At 41.0% G+C, this 19,285-nt stretch overlaps 1 protein-coding gene across 1 annotated transcript; it reads right to left on the bottom strand.

The window, feature by feature from the left end:
• Positions 1–662: 662 nt before the first annotated feature.
• Positions 663–14,079, bottom strand: sh3rf2 (SH3 domain containing ring finger 2). The gene is made up of 11 exons (XM_079352115.1): positions 13,805–14,079; positions 13,002–13,405; positions 11,008–11,301; positions 9,704–9,799; positions 8,219–8,620; positions 3,021–3,142; positions 2,705–2,875; positions 2,223–2,497; positions 1,825–2,129; positions 1,410–1,714; positions 663–1,267 (listed from the first exon to the last, which is right to left on the bottom strand). Exons 2-11 carry the CDS (start codon positions 13,362–13,364, stop codon positions 1,087–1,089), a joined length of 2,514 nt encoding a protein of 837 aa, XP_079208241.1. The 5' UTR covers positions 13,365–13,405; positions 13,805–14,079; the 3' UTR covers positions 663–1,086.
• Positions 14,080–19,285: the final 5,206 nt, after the last annotated feature.

Here is a 19,285-nt window from a genome sequence, read left to right as displayed (position 1 = left end):
TTGCAATGTAATAACTTTACGCATTTGTTGGCCATGATGAACCTGCTTGGGGGGTTTGTTGCTGAGCCCCTTTTTGTTTTTTTGCGTTGTGCATTGTGTATGACATTCCTTTGCTAGAACAAAGCCTGACCCAAGTTTACTGTATGTTCATATGGCACATACTTTAAAAGGCACATTGCAGAGACACTACTCTAATAACTTGGGCTCATGTACTTTGGACTATAAGGCAGCAATAGCTTTTTTACCTTCTGGAAAAAGATCCAGGGTCCCTCACACTACACTTCATTTGTGCCAATGTTTAAGAAGATTGTCTTAACTTTTTCTACAGGGATCAGAGACAGGTTTATTGTTTCCATTTTTTACATGATACTTATTCAGTTATGATCAAAACTATTTCAGAAACAAATTCAAAAGATCCTTATATTATTAAATTAAATTTACTGAGAGAAATAAAGAAAAACAGTTCTCAGATCATCTGTGTGTGTGTGTGGTAATCAAAACCATGTTGTTGCCACAGGTTACAGAGAAAAGTATGGCATGTGGATTGTGCAGTGACTCAAAACAAAGGCAGTTTAATAAGGCAGCGTTGACATAATTGCTTAATTTACTCTTACCTTAGTTTGCAGTTGAACTTTTAAATGTACTAAGACACCACACTACCATTGCTCTGGAAGTAGAGTTTATTAGCAAGTAATCAGTACATATACTTTACTATATAATGTCTCTGAATATATTTAAATATAGTTTGTTTTCTTTGTGGGTTTTGACAAAGGCACTATCCAATGTGTGTAACATGGGTATTCAACAAGGAACAGTCATTAGATGGGTTTTTGTGCAAATCTCATATTAGTACATGTGTAACAAACATGCACATGTTGGAAGTACACAATATATCTCTGTAGAATTAATCAATCTCTCATATGCAGTCAGAACATTTAAAAAAAAAACACCTCCTTCATAAGATTGTCATTTGGTATTAATAACCTTTGGACCTCTACACGTCTTGTTGTTCAGCAGGTCAGTCAAGTCATTTGGCAGTATGACCATACAGAAGATAGAATACAGTACTACAACATTATTACACAGTCAACTGAGCCTCTCCAGGGCCTGAAGAACACTGCAGTGGAATAAGCCTGTCTGCCCACTGCTCTCTTGAGTAACCAGAATCCGTCCATCAGGTCGAGGTCTGTGGACGAGGACCAAATCTCCTTGAAGCAGACTGAGCTCCGAGTCTGTCTGGGCAAAATATGTTGTGGTCACTCTGTGTCTGGAATTAAAAAGGAAAGATGATAGAGGTTGTTGTTAGTCTTTGAGGTTTTTGAGCATTTATAATAAAAAAATTAAAAAAAACACACATCTGTCTCATAATCAATCAAACTTTTTGATGGACAACCACAAATTAAACGTACCTGCTAGGGCTGAACTGAGCTGACACAGCAGATAGGGACGGCTGTAAGGGTGTCGATTTCTGTTGGTTCGAATTCACATCTGGCATGGTTGTTTCAAGTCCTTGCCGAAAAATAGGAACCTTTCCTTCTTTGAGAATAATGCCTGGTCCATCTCTTCCCAGGGTGAGCGATGGGGCCCAAACCTCTAACAGAGGGGGTCCAGGACGGACGTTGGAGGGGACCTGACTTCCCGATGACCAGGAGGAGGTCCGAGGTCTTAGAAGAGGGGAGTCTTCATCTGCGAGGAACCGCACTGACTTTGCCGGCTAGGGAAATAAAATATCAAATAGAATTGACAGGTATGGATTAGGAATGTTCACAGCATGTCGAACTTGAGATAAAAGCAATCTAAGGTCTCTTCATCATGTAAATTTACCTTGTCTGTATTGTTCTTGTGTGAGTCAGGTCTGACTAGTATTGAATGAGGCCTGTTGGATGGATGCCTGTCATACTGAAACGCTGCCTCATGTGAAGCAATAAATTCCCTGTCCTTAAAACCTACAGCAGCAGAGGGCGCTGCTGGCTCAGTCATCCAGCCCAGCGGTCTGCTGGATTTGGAAAGGAGCCTGCTGCTTTTCTTCCTTTGCAGGGCAGGTGAGTAGCCGGACGCCTGAACTTGTGCAAAGTGGTGCGAGTTGGACGGAACGTTCATATTGGATGTTTGGGAGAAATGGTTTGATCCTGAAAAAAATGTTTTAAAGGAATTCTTGAACAGCACTGCAAATCAGAATCAATGAAGAAGTGATATAACAGAAGTGGTTGTGAAACTCTTACCTCTATGAGGGTTGAATATTCGCCTCACTGTCTCCCAGCCTTGTGTGCCCCCGTAAAGAAATGGTTTTCCAGCACCAGTGGATGGCATTGTATGCTGTGCTCCATTTGACACAGATGGGACCTGCCCTGCTGAGTATGTCGTTCCACCTGTGTTGACCCTATCAAGAGCAAGGACCACAGCAGGATTCTTGGCAGCTGTGGGTTTCTTTCCAGCGGCTGTGTTGTACTGTGAGGAAGAACTAGCTGCTTTGTTATCCAAGAGTCTGGCCGAGGTTCTGCAGTGAGGCAATGACACACTTCAGCACAAACTGACGCTCCTGCGTTAACTTCATAAAACAAACAAGTTTAAACTAAATTAGCACAAGGATTAGTATAATACTTAAACTATCTAAATGTATGCTTGATGGCATGTGAATCTGCCCACACTAAATCACAAGGTCATTCCCTCCCACTCTATGCAGTCAGGGATCATGGCCTCTCACCTGAGCACAGGCGAGATGTAGTTGCTGGGCAGGATGCCTACTTTACCAGTTCTAAGTGACAACCCACGCAGCCAGCCTTCTTTGAACTTTCCATACACTCCCACCATCTCGCCTTTCCTCAGCTCCAGCTCCTCAGGCTGTCGTGGTTTGTAGGAGTACAAGACGGCACACCTGAGTCACACAGAGGGTAGGTTTATGTTATTTTCAAACTTTATAATTGCAGATTTTACTTTAAGGGTACTTGAGTGGTTCTTGTTGCTTTCTCACGTATCTGACAGCATCAAATTATTGGTATACTGCTAATAGGGTGACTCACACACTGATGGAGAGCTGCTGTGTGGAGGAGTTTTTGCTGTCTGCAGAGGCAGAGGACGTTTGGGGGTTTACCAGGGCCATGGAGATGGTGGGCGGGGTCTCACTGGTCATCTTCTTCTCACTCTGAAATAAGATGGACTCAAAATGATCATCATATGGAAATCAGTGTGTGATTCATTGCTCATTATTAAAGAGCACTGTATAAAAACAAGAGCCTACAGCCATGCTGGCACCGTTTTTATTGCATAAATGTTGAAGTCATCCACACCCACACTGCAGAGCCTTTAAAATGATGGACTGACATTCACGTCGTTATTTGAAAAATGTCTCTGGCCATGTCACTTTTGACAGGTGTAACATTGATAACATTTTATCCCACAGTCACAAAGATCCATGTACATATTTCCTTCTGAATAAATCCATAAAAATCCTTTTAGATATTTAACAATCCCAGCTGATTACACCTGTTCCATGGGTCAATACCATTTGCTGACCACTTTAAAATAAAAAGTGCAGCTAAGGCTGATTCATTCAACCAATGAACCAAAACAGTGAAGAACGTAAACGTTTGACAGGACGGTTGCGCTCGATGGGGGAGAAGGAATAGCTCAGAGGTTCATCGTTCATCAAAGTCTTTAGGATTCTTCCTGTGGTCATCATGAATGTCTTGAAGAAATTCACTGTTAATCTGTCTCATAATTGTTGATATATCTAAGTCTGAACAAGAGCTAGACTGACCTGAGGATTTTGGAAGGAAAACAGAGACAAGATATTGAGCTGATTGGTCAAACAAAAACTGAAGCCTCATTAACTTCAGCTAAAGGGAATGTACTTGTGCACAGAACAAAGATTGTGAATTGTTTTTTTGTTTTTTTAAAAGGTATTGGTACATAGTTTTAAAAAAACGCCAGAAAAGATGTATGAATATTGTTTTTGTTCATATAGTATCAAATATAAACTGACATGAACAGGCTAAAGTATCTGTTTGGTGTTTGATTGTTACAGTGAGTCTTTAACATGTTGCTCTACACTCTCACTGACATGTTTTATTCAAGCTGGCAGGTTGGGACTGCTGAAGCCATAACATATGATTGGCTTTATTTTTGTTACCCATCAATTATTCAGCAAACTCTCATGTTCTGTGTGATAAAATATGCATTAGTTATGTTTCACTGCTCATTTATTCAGGACTTTCCTTTATTTTGTTTCCTGAATATCATAAATGATTTTTGATGGATATATTTTTAGCTCCAACTCCTACAAAGACGATGACGTATACATTTCCTGCAAATGCAAAATGCAGTAAGAATTATAATGCATGTAACTGCTTGCAGGCCTTTTTTAGTATTTAGTCTTTTTTTTTTCCTTCTCTTTTTAAAATCTGAGAGCAAACAAAATTTGACAGGCTTAAAGTCAGCAGGCTGCACGTCAGCCTGACACAGCCTGCTGACTCGCAGGGGAGTGACACAGAGGTGTGTCTCACAGCTGTTAATGACAGAAAATTAATCCTCATTTATGTATAATTACCAAAGTGAAACGTGTACTTTACTTAGATCTATATATATACTTATCATTTTACAATCAAACAAATCTCCCACAATTCTTTCAAAACAATAAAAAATAACTTAACCAACGATTTCATCTCTGCAGAGATTTGCTACTTTTAACAGCACAACAACTCAACTACTACAGCTGGCCTGTGGGCCTGTTGTTACCTATACACAACATGTGCCTGGATCCCACAGCTCCCCCTCCATTAGGCTGCAAAGAAACACAGTACAACAGAGAAGCACAAAAGGAGTCATAAACAAGATGCAGCAATCGCTCTAAGCAAAGTCACACTTATCAATGGCGGTGCTGTGAGGCAGAAGAGAAGCGAGATTAAGTTGTGCTATAATGTCCTGAAGACATCCCAGCATGTCATCAAGAGTAAATGGGAAAGCATCACTGTCATCTGTCGCTTTTTATCTACTTGTTTTGAATGACTTTGATGCTAAAAGCGGCGATGAAGTCCCAGTTTATAATGTGACAAAGAAAGGGGCCGATACTTGTTCATTTCATGTATTCAATTATTTAGTTCTTGTCATTACTCTGTGTTCTCTTTCTATTCTTGGTTCGAGTTTTATCAGAGTCACAGAGAGTGCTTCAGTTATGCTGCAGTCACGCAAAGGCTAGGTGCAGTGACCTAGCAGTGGCAGTGCGTATATTTATACGCCTATCAGTCATGTAGCTAACAAAGCCTGATTAGTTGTAAATGCATGACAAACTCATGCAGACAGAATTCCTTACTAAATAAGCTCATTAGAAGAATATTTGTGTCCACCTTTGGTTGACCTCTCGTGATCGACTTAAGGTCCGACGGCAACATTCTGTTTGACACAATAAAAAGTAAGGACTTTATGAACAGAGGCTCAAAGCGTTCAAAATGAAATACATTAAAGACACATTATAGAATAAAGTGTTTATTTTAGAAAGTTTTATTTTATCTGACAGTTTTATATATATATATATATATATATATATATAGCAATCAATCAGTTCATTGCCGGTCAAATGTATTTGTATTCTTTAAGGAAGTCTGTACTTCCGAACTTAAGTGCTGACTGAGTGATGAAATAGTCTAGATAGGGGATTGCAAATAAATTCATGTGTAAAACGGTAATGCTCATTTCCCAAAATGTGGTCGATCAATTCACGGTTACACAGAAATATAGAAAGCAGCCAGTTAGTCTGCGGGGGGGGGGGGGGGGGATTATACAGATAATTATCTACAGATAAACAGGTTTCTGAGAAAACATTTAGAAGTAAACCAAACACCATCGGAAATGTAACGCCTCTTCTTACTGTACACGAGTGTAAGAGGTCCTCCCCCCACACACACAAAAATCTGGCTTAATTACATGTATGTATTTTTTTAAAGCGCATCAGTATCAATTCATGCTTACCTTAAACGCCCTGCACACCCTCAAGTGTTCAGTTCATCTAGATCATTAGAAATTGGGCGGCGCCAAGATAACCAGGCTCTGGTAACCCAGAGGTCTCTGCACACACCCCATGTACACAGGTCTAAGTCCTCAACAGCAGGTGGCATGGGTTCAGATCTGACCTGTGGCTCCTTTCCTGCGTGTCTTTCTCCAACTTTCTCTCTCCCTCCGTTTCTGACTATCCACTGTCCTATCGCTAATATCAATTGATATTACATCTAAATATAATATCTAATATCTGTACTCTGAAATCCCTGTTGTTATATATGGGACACTTTAAAGCTACTCAAAACCTGTTTACATAATCTTTGAATATTATTAGTTGCTTTTAGTCTTCTTAAGCCATTGTTCAATGGTTGCTGCCGTATATGTATAACTAAAGAACAAGAAAGCATTATCAGGCACTTTGGTGTGTCATTAAAGTGGATGATAAGTGATTGAATATTTCTATTTAGCATTTGAAGATGTTCCCACTTTTGAATCATTCCCACCCTAAATGTTGCTCTTATATAAGCCTGCCAATATTCACACAAAAACACATCATTTCATCCACAGTTGGTGGGATGCTGCATCTGAGCAGAGCCAGAGGTGAGAGCTGATTGGATGCAGCGCTAAGAATAGCATGCATGCTGGCTCGGTCAGAGGAGAGCTCAGCCTCTGCTTTAGGAACAGAACCCTCGGCTCCTTTAAAAAGAAAAAGTGCGTGGCTTGTCTGCTTTTACTGGACCACTGATGTGAAAGTGAGTGTTACCTGCTTAGTGAAGAGGAAGGAGTTTGAAGGCAGAGGAGAGGGGAGGAGATAAAGAGAGAGAGAGAGAGAGAGAGAGAGAGAGAGGGAGAGGGTCCCTTATGCAACCAACTTCACCAGTGACTCATCATGATCAGCATGAGAGAAATAAGCGGACACACTGAGGGACTCTCCAAGCCTCCCACTCTTTACATCTATTTCTTATTTCTCCTCCACTTTCTTCTAATGTTTCTGTGTTTTGCCTTTTTGCAGTTCACACATATTGTTCACTGTTTCTCTCCCAGCTCCTCGCCATCTTTTCCCCCTGGTATTTCCTCTCAGCTTTACCTAGTCCTGCCTTATCTCTTCCATTTCCTTTAATGTGCTCCTGTTCTAAAGTTCTAATTCTTCGCCAACTTCCTTGCTTTCCTGTTTGTTCTTAAAAAGGATTTCGATGTATTCACTGACATGTATTATTGCAAGCAGAGCACTTTAAATCTGAGCTAAGTCAAAGGAAATCATTATCTAAGCAGGCAGGATAGTTGGCAACGAGTGATATGATTAAACCTGGCAAAGGCCTTTGTGTTTTCATTGCACTTTAGAGCATTTCAAACAAACATGTTTTTGCCATGGGAAAGTGTTCAAAAGTTCAACTTAGCATACTGTAGATCAAATAGTGAGAAAGAAAATGTTCCTGATCATGATCCTGTTATGGAATAAATACAGATGTCAAGCTAGACAGCAAGTAATGAGTTCTGATAACATTAGAACCAAATGTTCTGAAGTTCTTCTCAAAGGCTTTTCTCCAGGTCAAAGGTCATATTCAAGAATGTAAAACATCTTCCTTTTAGTTGCAGCAAAGTTGAGTCCTTTTTTCTTTTCTTTTTTTTTGTTTTTGCTGCATTGTGTTTAAAGCCGTTAGTAGTTTATAAAAGTACTTGAACTGGACCCGTGTGTGTTTAACACCCTTTCAAGAAGAACTGCATCCACTGAAGATGAAAAGAGGACACGCACACACCTTGTAAAATCACGACTCATCTCAGAGGAGGGGAACACTGGCTTACTTTTGTGGAACTTTTGATTAAAGACCTTTCAAAAGGGTCGGAGCAGTCACCTCCTTTCACGTTAAAACCCCTTTTCCACATCTGTATTGTTTTAATGAAAGACACTTCTTCATGTAGCGGCTAACACAAGGGTGAAGCTTGTTTCACATTTATTCCTGAAGCTTAGCGTCACAGATCCCTCCCTGCAACCCTTGAGGACACTTGATCCCTCAGTGACTCAAATAAAAACATCAATTATCTCACAGACGACGTAGCTTTTGCAAACCATATGTTATCACTTAAACAAATAGGAAAAAAAACACTAAACAAAGCGGAACACCGATGAGCTCAAAGATATCCAGAATATGAGAATATCTCAGATTTGAGAGCTTTACAAGGGCACATTTAAACATAATAAAGGCAGATGTGTTTGAACAGGACTCACCTGTAACAGGTGTCGCTGCGTCGTTTCAGAGTGCCGTCTAATTCGCTGAGTGTTCACTCTGGAGGGGTGAGAGAGGCCACGGTTAGCAGCGTGCACAGAGAGACGCTGCGACTGACCCTGATGGTTGAAGCTGTTGAAGTTGCTGATTTTTGCCGTCTCTCCTTTACTGGTCTGATAAAAGTTGTCGCTGCTGGCGGCAGGCTGTTTCCTCTGGCTGGACAGTGGTAAAGCATTGATGATGGGTGTCTTTGCCGGGACTTGAGGGACACCGTAAAGGGTGGTCCTATTAGGAATGTCAGTGGCCTTTTCTTTGCTCCCGCTCCCAGTGCGAAGGTGAAATTCTGCTGAGTCACTCCCCTTCTGAGGCTTTCCCTCCAGCAGCTTGGCAGCAACAGAGTTTGGCTGAAAGAGATTAAAACATAAATTGAAACCATCTTCAAAATCAGGATAAAACCCCCCATATAGAGAAAAGTCAATCCGCAGTGCAGAAAAATCATCCAAAACTCGCTGCTACTCGCTCCTATCAACTTCTGCTCCTGCTGATCAGCAAAACGGCTGTCTAAACACACCCACTTTTCACCACTCAACTCACCCCTACAACTTGTTAGACAGGCACGCAGGGAAGCAGCACGCCAGAAGCATAAGTTCCAGCGACTAAGCCAGGGAGGGTTGACGGGTGCTATGAGAGGAGCTGCACAGACAGGCAGGCAGGCCGACAGATAGACATGGCAGGTTTAATGCTTTCACTCCCCACAGTGATGTGCTGTTATGCCACCCAAGAAGAGAAAGCATTACTGTGTCTTTACGCTCGGCTGCACGACACAAGGAGAGGCAGGCTCGGGGAGGAGGAGGAGGAGGAGGAGGAGGGGAGAGAAGAGGAGGATGAAAGCATAGAGAACAGAGTTGAATAAAGATGAAGAGCATCGCTGAGGCGGGGCTTCAGGAGAAGATATGGGTGGACAGGAGACGAGTGGATGAATAAGAGGGAAGAGTGAAAGAAACTATGGCTGAACCGATGACAAGTGAGGAAAGAGAACTGAATGAGGCGCCACATTAACCCACTGTAGAAGCAAGCACATTTCCCTGGCAGGGATGATGTTCATCCTTGAGGCACAAACCACGGAGAAAAACAAATGGTCGTCAGCTAGCTAAGCAAGCACAGCAAACATGAGTAAGCCACATAGTCACACACTAATGAGCAGCTGCAGAAACAGCGAGGATTTACAGATCGGCTCTCTGCCTCAGCACTTTGAAGTGTATGACTGACATTTACAGATGAAAATGATTTGAATGGAAATCAAGGTAGCGCCCTGGCAGTGACCTGGATTTAATGGCATCCTGGGACGTCGCCTATGGTCCAATTTGTAGAACTACACGGTCAGTCCCAGTGTCAAATGGCAGGTGTCAAGGCTGATCCCGATGAAAAGGCCAAAGCCACATTCAAACAATGAGGGAGGAAAGAAGAGACAACTAAAGAGAACTTACCTCTGTAAACTGCAAAGGGCAAATTCCAACTTTGTCCCCTAGCTTGGCTTCAATCCAGTGTTCATCCGCCCGCCTGATGACAGTTAGGATGTCCCCCTGCAGTCCAGAAATAAGCAACAGGCACACAGAGAGAGATGAACTTAGACCAAGAGCAGCAAAGCTGGGCGGCAGAGGTACGGCTACAACAACAAAGTGGATGCCAGGTGTGTGTAACAGAGTGTGGTCGTCCTGGAGACTGAGCACTCAGATCTGAAACTCTCCACGCTCTGCGTTTCTCTCGCAGCATGTGACATCCACTCGCTTCGTGTCTGCAGGCCTAGTCCATTCTGTGGACAGCTTCGCTCTAAAAACCATTTGACCATCTGCATTAAAACTAGAGGGGAAAGAGCTGAGCCTAAGTGTGCTTTAATGGAACGCTTACAACTACAGCGGCTCTTATATAACGGTCTCTGAAATCCTTTAGGGGACATAAAGACCACAGAAGTAAAGGTCTGAACCTCCAGCTCTAAAAGTGTCATAAAAAACAGAACTAAAACGAATTCCATTATCTATAAGCATCAATGCAAACTGCCTTTACTGAAACAACAGACTCCCAACATTTGTCTAAACAAATCTATCTAACACTTAACACTTATTTTCAGAAATGATGGAGCCATTTATGATGTAACAAACCTACACATCATTTAGCCCATAAAAACAGAGGACACTGATCTTTTAACATGCCACAAGTGTTTGAGCAGCATCGGGAAAAAAACAAGGAAAACAATCATGTTATTGTTAAAGTATTTTTTTAAAGCAACAACTAAATAATGTGAGCAATTTCCGTTTTATTTTTCGACTTTTCCATCAGAGTAGAAAGAACTTCTTTGATTTGTTGAGTTAAATGTTTCCTGCACGCTGTAAGTGAAGTCATTCCTAACGACTTGCTCACTTTTAGACCAACCAATGAATTGAGAAAATAATTGGCAGCATAACCAACAAGAACGAAAATGTTTGCTGTTTGCCAAAAAAAACCCTGTTGCTACATGATTGTCACGAGTGTCTGATCAATAGCAGAAAGACTTAACGTCGAAGTTTGATGTTTGATAATGTGACAGACGTAGCTGAACAGTTGACGTAGTTCGTATGAACTGGCCTTAAAAGGAGAGTCAAGGTGTACCTTTGATCTTTTTTGCTTGTAACCATGTTTGCTTTATTAAAGACTAATAAACCCTGCTAGCAAGAGATCAAGTGTATAAATACAAGAGTGCAGGCATTAAAATAATCTGTTCCAGCTGTGATAATCAGTTGTGTGAGAGTCAAACCTTGAGGAAGCTGAGACAACATTTACTGTCTTCCAGATTCATCTCTTCGGGGTTAAAGTCGAACACTGCCCTGCAGAGAGGTTGAGACTGCTGGAGAGGCTGCAGCTGGGGGATCTGGCTAAAAACCTGCAGCGTGCCGCCAGTGACAGACAAACCGCTACTGTCAGCGTAGTTTCCCAGGTGTTGCCAGTTCTCATCCACTTTGTGTTTCGGGGTGTTACCGTTACTGAGCATGTAGATTGGCTCCCTGGTAAAATCAGCTCTCTGGTTGCGCATCAGATTTCTGAGGGCAAGCTGGGGGAAAGTAACATGGAACATTTTATGTTTTAAAGATAGAAACATGTAAATAAATAATGCATAATTAGCATTTTCAGCAGTTAAAAGAAAGCATTTTCCATTGACTTCACTGAGGCAAAAAGTGTGTTCGTGTCATGTAACAGATAACAGATTATTAAAACTGTAACATCCCTCGAGTCCAGCCACAGGAAGAGTCAGGGAGTCTCATTTAGGTCAACATTATCTAGTGTTCGTTTTCTGGAGGGGTGCCGAGTGATAGAGATCTGATTGTTAAGACCGTGGATGTTTGATGATTGTATCTCAAAACACAGTTTTCATTAACATGAGACATCATTTTTTCCCCCCAAGATTAACTCTTATTTAACTCTGGACTTTTTTTTAACACCCTGCCTACATGAAAGGGCATTATTGAGAGTATGATTGATCATTTTGCAGATGAGGTTTTTACAATGATTTCAGCATAGTTGAGCAGTATGAGAACAATCTTATCGTCATAAACTTGGATGAAGTGTCTGAATTCTGGCTGAACTCGACATACGGCTTCAAAGTCAACACGTAGAAGTGCTGTGTAGTTCATCCAAAGGAAGTTGCCCTCGTGACCGCAGAGAATAAAATATAAGCAGCAAATGAAAAGTATGTCATGGCTGACAGAATGTGAAGAAAGTTAAGGAGCAACAGATCTCAGCAGGGTTTGAAGTGGAAACTGATGTATAAAAACAGAGCTCTTGACTCTCAAAGATAACGCTTCACACCACTGTTGTGTTTTTATAGAACTCCTTAAACCCAAAAAAAACTAAACAAGACTTCACAACCCATTCTAAAAAAATCCATGAGTGAAGAGTTTATCACTAAAAAATAAATGTATTTCTAACATTAAGTACACCAGCATAATCTAACAATAAGGAACTCTTATCAGTCTGTGAGTGATAAACTATTGAATCAGAATGTATTTTCAGAAAACTTCATCTTGAGTTTTTACTCTGGTCCATCTGTATTATCCCAATACACATTTTTCTTTATGTTTTTTAAGTTATCATAGATCGAAAAAAATGGTCACAACATATTCTTTTCTCTACCCTCTGCAGAGCAACATCATCAGATCAGATAATCAGAGAAGTCGAGAAATGGACAGAAAACAATTTCAAGATCAAGCTTTTATATCTTACCAAATAGTTAAACCTATTCCACAAAGTGCATATAAATGAACTAATAGACAAAAAGACAATAATATACCCTAGTTAGATTTGTTCAACTGTGAGAGATGATTGTTTACAGTGAGGCAATTCTCCCTTCAGCTTGTGTAGGTGTATTAGGACAATGTGGGCAATGTTAAAAATCAATATGCAGAATTTCTTTATGATTTTTTTTTTTTTTCAGGGTTTTTTTTTTTTTGTCAGATTTAAGCCTCAGTATGACATGGAGTTATTGTGTATTTAATCACTCAAATTTCATCCGATCAAAGTATCTCTACCAATTGACCATATAACATCAGTGTATAATGTGATGTGGAGTCAATGTTTACATAATGTATAAGAGGTTGGTGCACAGAGGTTTTCTGACAGTAAAAACATTAGTGGGGTTTAGCCATTTAAATATTGTGTCGTATTGTTCTAAGTTACTGTATCAGAATAAAAAATTACATAATTCAAAAGACCATATAAACTATCACCCACAGGATGTCAGGGTCATGCACTGACCTCATTCTGCCCTTGCTTCTCTCTATGTTGACTCTCCTGCTGCTTTCCCTCCCTCACAGTTAAACCGCCCCTGGACAAGGGCACTTCAAAGTGGGCACTGGGGCCGCCCCTGCTGGGCCCCTGTGAGCCCTGGAGTCCCTCCAGGAGCCGCACCAGTAGGAGGTTTGTGGGAAGCTCGTCCACGGTCTTGGCCGGGACAGGAGCCCGACACTCTGGGCAGAGCAGCTTGGAGTGGGCTGCCTCTTGGCTCTGCAGGCAGGACATACAGAAGGTGTGCTGGCAGGGCAGGACCTTAGCCGACACATCCAGCTGCTGGAAACACAGAGGACACTCCAGCAAGGCCACCAGAGCTGGCTCCTCCATGTTAACAGTGTCCCACTAGGGCTTCAGGTACATGAGAAACACTGAAATCAATCCCAGAGAGAGATACAGAGACAGAGAGAGAGAGAGAGAGAGAGAGAGAGAGAGAGAGACAGAGAGAGAGAGAGAGAGGACATGCTACTTCAGTGACACTGGTATTGTCGGATATTTCACAATTAAAGAGTTACAGCATTTCTAACCAAAGTCCTCCTCTGCTCTGTGAGAGAACTTATATAGATAAGAGATACTATCAAAACTTTGACTACTTAGATAAGACGGGATAGCTGTGATATGATAAGTAGGCTTCTCTACAGTGTTTGCTAACAGGTGTCATGAACGCTCACCTGGCTGAACAGGTAAGACACAAACAGGAAATACTGACTAAGTATTCACATATCTATCTCAGCAACATTATGTACATAAACGTGAAGTAGGCTACTTACACATGTGTCTCCTTGGCTGCCGGAGTGATAGTCCATAAACTCCGGCTAGGAAATGCGTAACTTTGTCCCCGCTGTCGCCATGACGCAGTGCGCAGAGGACGGGATAGTGCGACGACGACGACGCAGCACAAGCGCGCTGAGCTTCACGTTGTTGTGTTGCTGACGAGCTCGTGTTTACACTGAGGCACTACACTCACCTGTAGAAGCGAGACTGACAACAATTCGGCGACAAGCACTAAAGCACAGCTCGGCTCAATTCATCAAGCTGTTTAAGTGTCATCATGTCCGACTCAAATGAACCCTGAAGAGCTGACCAGCGCTTAAATTTAGACTACGTCATCAATGACACTACCATCATCTTAGATTATTTTAAAATGCTATAAATTTCAAGACAGGTGGTTTAGTACTTAAGCAAGTTATTTCAAACACATATGTTAACTATTGTTGTTTAAGGGGCTCTTATTTTAAATGTCTAACCCAGGTCATATAGGCTAATTAATAATATGCATGTCCCTTTCAAAAAAATATATCATTTTCATGAATAGTCTAACTTTTACTGTTTAAAATGTCAAAGTGAAGACAACATGAAACCAGAGGCAGAGAGACAGCTCTGTCATGTGTCATGGTCTCCCTCTGCTGGTGTATTCATAGACCGACGCTGCAGCTTCACCTACTGTATGCTACAGTCCACTAAACAGATCACTTTACACACTAAAACACAGAACTCTAACGAATATTATGTGATTAAATATGTTTGTCTCAGTCCTTTGCTGCAATGAAATCATAGTTACAGTTAGTGGATAATAATGGAACACAAATGCATAATAATCACTGCTTTTGTCTGCTGGATTTTTTTTATTGTTTGGATTTTACTTGCCCCATCCAATCTCCCAAAATACATTTCTTGCATCCAAAGACTAAATAATTTATCTGCATTGCTGTGTAGCGAAAGTTCAGGACATCTGTTTGAATTTTTTAAACAATCATGAATCTTTTATCTCTTTCTTCACGTCAGCAAGACTCGGGGAATTCTAAAATGTGCATATAGCTTTTACAGAGAGAGAGAGAGAGAGAGAGAGAGAGAGAGAGAGAGAGAGATTAGCCATGATTTATTTACATGTTCATATCAAAGCTGATACAGTCCCTTCCCCTCAATCCTGTCACTGTTTAATGACTCAGAGTTAAGTTAAGCCTGAACAGAACTTGATTTGATCATGTCTGGATAATATTTTCTTTCTGGATTGAAACTTAACTTCCTGATGATTGTAGTGCTCCCGTGAGTGAGCGATGGATCTTTCGTTATCTTTTTAAAGATACAGAGGAGGAAGGAAGTCTGTACATTACTGCTTATCGGCTGCATACAGCCCTGATGGTCAGTCTGACCTCCTGGGATCTTGTGGGATGAGGGACCATGTTTGTTTGTTCTGGTGTACGGTAGTCTATCTGATGGAGAGAGAAGGGTCTCCTTGGGGATGGCTTTGAGCTGGGTGTGCTGTCTCTCAGAATATCATGGCTTGTCACAAGTTTCTGTATAAGGAGGAGTGCCTTCTTCTCCAGCTTTCATGTTTAATTTAAAATGCTGTCTAACTCAGAGTGCACTGCAAACTCATTGAATGTGATCTGTCTCAGCATTGCCTCTTTTTCGGGTCTCTTTCTCTGCTCTGTTTGATCATTTGACTGTGGTGTACATGCAGATGTGCCTCGCTCTCTCTGAGTATATGTTTCAGCAGTTTGATTTGAACAAGGTGCCAGTAAATGTATAATCCTTGTTTAATGGGGATTAAGCACAAATCGAAGAGCCCTTTAGGTGCATCAAAGCTATACATAATTAACTTCTCCCTTTCAGGAGGAACTAATCTTCCACCCTAAACTTCACAGTTCCTGTACTGCAGCATATTTTGGGAGCCATTTTTAATTTATGTTGTTGTTGTTTTTTTAAGATGCATTGATTTACATTAACTTTAAGCCCATTTTTTCCTGACACGGTACACATGAGAGGTTTCAGTTTGTGTTTGAAGAAAAAACCTGCTCCTGTCCAACTAGTTTAACTGGAACACCTGTAGTTGTGTGTGTGTGTGTGTGTGTGTGTGTGTGTGTGTGTGTGTGTACGTGTGTGTGTGTGTGTGTGTTTGCAAACACCTCATCTTGTAGGTGAGCCGCCAACTCCTATTTTCTGACAGGCAAAGTCGGGCTGACAGCAGGGCGATATGTTAATGGCCTGCAGTGTGTTGTCACTCCAAGAAAAGCTGAGTCCATCATGAATGCCTAAAAGCCTGCGAATGTACAGGATGAAAAAATGTATGCGGAGCTGCAGGCAGTCCTTCACCAGATGATTTAATTAACGTAGCAACTTTGTGGTTCTTCCACCCACAGTTTGTTCTGTCTGGTCTCCCTCTGCCAGCAGATTGAATCCTATAAATATTTCATATTTGATAAATAAATGAAACAACCTCTTTTCTTACTCTCGGTAGTGCTCTAAGTTGCGCCGCTGCCTACGTATGCAAGAGCTTATTATCACAGCTCTTGACTTTGTTTCTGTTATTGCATGAATTAATTTAGTCTATTTTTAAAATATAGCAGAGGACATCAGATGCATTTGTTTTTCTTTTAACAGCTGAAGTTTCTTTCTTTTTTTTTCACTAGTAGGTGTCCTGATTTTCTAACATTTCTAGAGCATTTCATGAATTAAATATGTTATAACCACAACAGAGTCAAAGTGTCTCAGTGTTGCTTTAGTCCAGGTATAAATGCACTTCTCTCTTTACTTAGAAGCAAACAAAAGGAGACACATTCATTTCCAGAAAACACCAGCGTGTCAGTGAACCTATCACGCCATTAATGTCATCTCTAAACACCACCCTCAGACACTGGGAACCCTCCATACATTTGTCATGTGACGTACGATTTTATTTAAGGTGTACAGCTTATCAGACTACAGGCAGTGAGCACAGCAGTATAGGGCAAGTGACTTTATGCTACACCTCACCTTAGTGTTCAAGTCTAAAAATAGCTCAACCTAAATAAAATCATAGGACATGAGGCTAGGGGCGGGACTTCTGCTATGAGCCACTTACAGATGAAACACCTGAGCCAGAAAGTTCTTTCTGTATGATTTTTTTGTATGCATGAAAAACACAGCTGAAGTCTTTTGGTGTGCAAATTCTCCAGCAGCTGTTTGAGTTGAAGACGTGCATGAGGGAAACTAAAAATAGGACACACACCTCAGAGCCAGCTGCCTCTTCTTGCCTTTTTTTTTTTTGTTTCACCTCTGGGAGCGCCTTTTCGTCGCCCCTTTCTCCTTTTTCAGACCTCCTGGTCTCCTCAATCTCTGAAAGTGCCTGTTGGTTGCAATCTCTACCTGAATCAGGCCTTTTGTCTCCAGCCAATCCTGTGCTGGCATGAAAGAGCTGAAACGGGACACCGCTCCCCCTAACTATGCTCCATTATCCACACTGATGGGAAACTATAACTCTGTGGCACAGTACTGACAATGTGAAAGCTTTGTCTAATGAGTCCTCGTCCAATTATTTGAAAAGCTCACAGAAGTTTATCCTAAATTTAGAAGATCATGGTGGAAAAGGACATGGGTTTGAAAAGTATGCAAAAAAAAATGCCAACCATTCATGGAGTCCAAAACTGGCGGGAAATTAAGCATTGGTGCAGTTGGAGCCATGTCTTTGTACTTTTTATCCTGCGTATTAATAAAAAGGCATCTTTTGTTTATAAAAAGACCAACAACTCATCTGACATCAGACGATGGCCGTTTTGTATTTTACATTTATAATGGTTTCACTCAAGAGGAACAGTGGAAGTATTCCAAAACCAATAATAAACTAGTACGGAACAGGCCTGCACCTTAATGCACGTTAGGCTGTGGTAGAAAAGTATGTGTTCCAGTCATGGTGTTTTATCAGACACAGAGTAATCAAATGGTAATGAATTTTGATTTGATTTGGATTGATAATAATAATAATAATAATAATAATAATAATAATAATAATAATAATAATAATAATAATAATGCATTTTATTTAAAGGCGCCTTTCAAAACTCTCAAGGTTACCATACAAAGCAAAGAGATAAAAACAAAAGATATATAAAAGCAAAGTTACAATTACATCAATAAAATGAACATTAAAATGAAAAAAAAAAAATCAGAATGTAGTGAATTTATGAGACTTGGGAGAGAATAAGGGAATGATCAAACAGAATATGCCAGTTTAAAAAGATGTGTTTTGGGATGGCATTTAAAAATGGAGAGAAATGTTACGGATTTGAGGTGGGAGGGAGTTCCAGAGGTGGGGGGCAGATCGACTGAAGGCTCTGGACCCCATGGTGGACAGGTGTGAAGGTGTACGGTGAGTTGAAGGGAAGAAGAAGACCAAAGAGTGCGGGTGGGTGAGTTGATGTGCAGGAGTTCAGAGAGGTACAGAGGAGCGATGTTATGGATGGTGTTCCCTGGCAAATACCAAACGTCTTGCACGTTTGGACGTCGGGCCCTCATACCACCCGCATGAAGGCTGTTTCTGACCGTTTGAGCAGACACATGCACATTTGTGGCCTGCTGGAGGTCATTTTGCAGGGCTCTGGCAGTGCTCCTCCTGTTCCTCCTTGCATAAAGGTGGAGGTAGCAGTCGTGCTGCTGGGTTGTTGCCCTTCCACGGCCTCCTTCACGTCTCCTAATGGACTGGCCTGTCTCCTGGTAGCGCCTCCATGCTCTGGACACTACGCTGACAGACACAGCAAACCTTCCTGCCACAGTTCGCATTGATGTGCCATCCTGGATGAGCTGCACCTGTATGCATATGTGTGTGTGTGTGTGTGTGTATATATATTTATATCGTAAACATTTTTGCATTGGTCTGACATTTCTTGGCCACCGTACAGGTGTCTTATAATGGAAGTTGTATTAGAAAAGAGAAGGTTTATATGATATAATTTAACTGCTTAAGGATTAATCACCAATAGAAACAACGGCAGGAACTTTACCTTATACACAAACCAGCTTATGTTAGCATGTTAGCTAATTTAACCTCTCCCATAGTATCATGTAACAGTATCAAACAAGAATGTTAGATAAGAGGCTGAATCCTAACATTTGCTTTTGTCTATAGTTATCAAATTTGTTCATTTAAAATGTCCCTTCTGTGATCATTCAAGAAACTACAATAATAATATTTTTCAGAATATCATGAATACACTTTGTACAACTTGCTAACTGGAACACACCAGTACACACCTTCCTGCGCCAGAGATCAGAGGAAAACTGCTGCTTGAGTTGAGAAGAGCGAGTCATTGTTGTACATGTAAAGTCATACCTTCACTGACTGCACTGGCAAAACAAACGTAACATCATAGTACCCATCATATGCACCACTTTCACTTTCTCAGTTTTGCCTTCTCAAAACAGTTAATAGGAAATAGCTCAACTTTTTTTTTTTTTTTAATTAAATTATACATTTAAGACCAACTTTTTATGTT

Source organism: Symphodus melops (assembly GCF_947650265.1).
Source record: "Symphodus melops genome assembly, chromosome: 9".
Taxonomy (NCBI): domain Eukaryota; kingdom Metazoa; phylum Chordata; class Actinopteri; order Labriformes; family Labridae; genus Symphodus; species Symphodus melops.
The sequence above is the reverse complement of the archived record's forward strand: the minus strand, read 5'-3'. Positions and strand labels throughout refer to the sequence as shown.

Bases quoted from the DNA above. Each gene is read 5' to 3' on its own strand.
- sh3rf2 (XM_079352115.1), bottom strand. From the start codon at position 13,364: ATGGAGGAGCCAGCTCTGGTGGCCTTGCTGGAGTGTCCTCTGTGTTTC. The intron at 11,302-13,001 runs GTCAGTGCATGA...ACTTTCCCCCAG, and splicing joins AGAAGCAAGGGCAGAATGAG to CTTGCCCTCAGAAATCTGAT. The intron at 1,715-1,824 runs GTAAATTTACAT...TTATTTCCCTAG, and splicing joins ACAAGAACAATACAGACAAG to CCGGCAAAGTCAGTGCGGTT.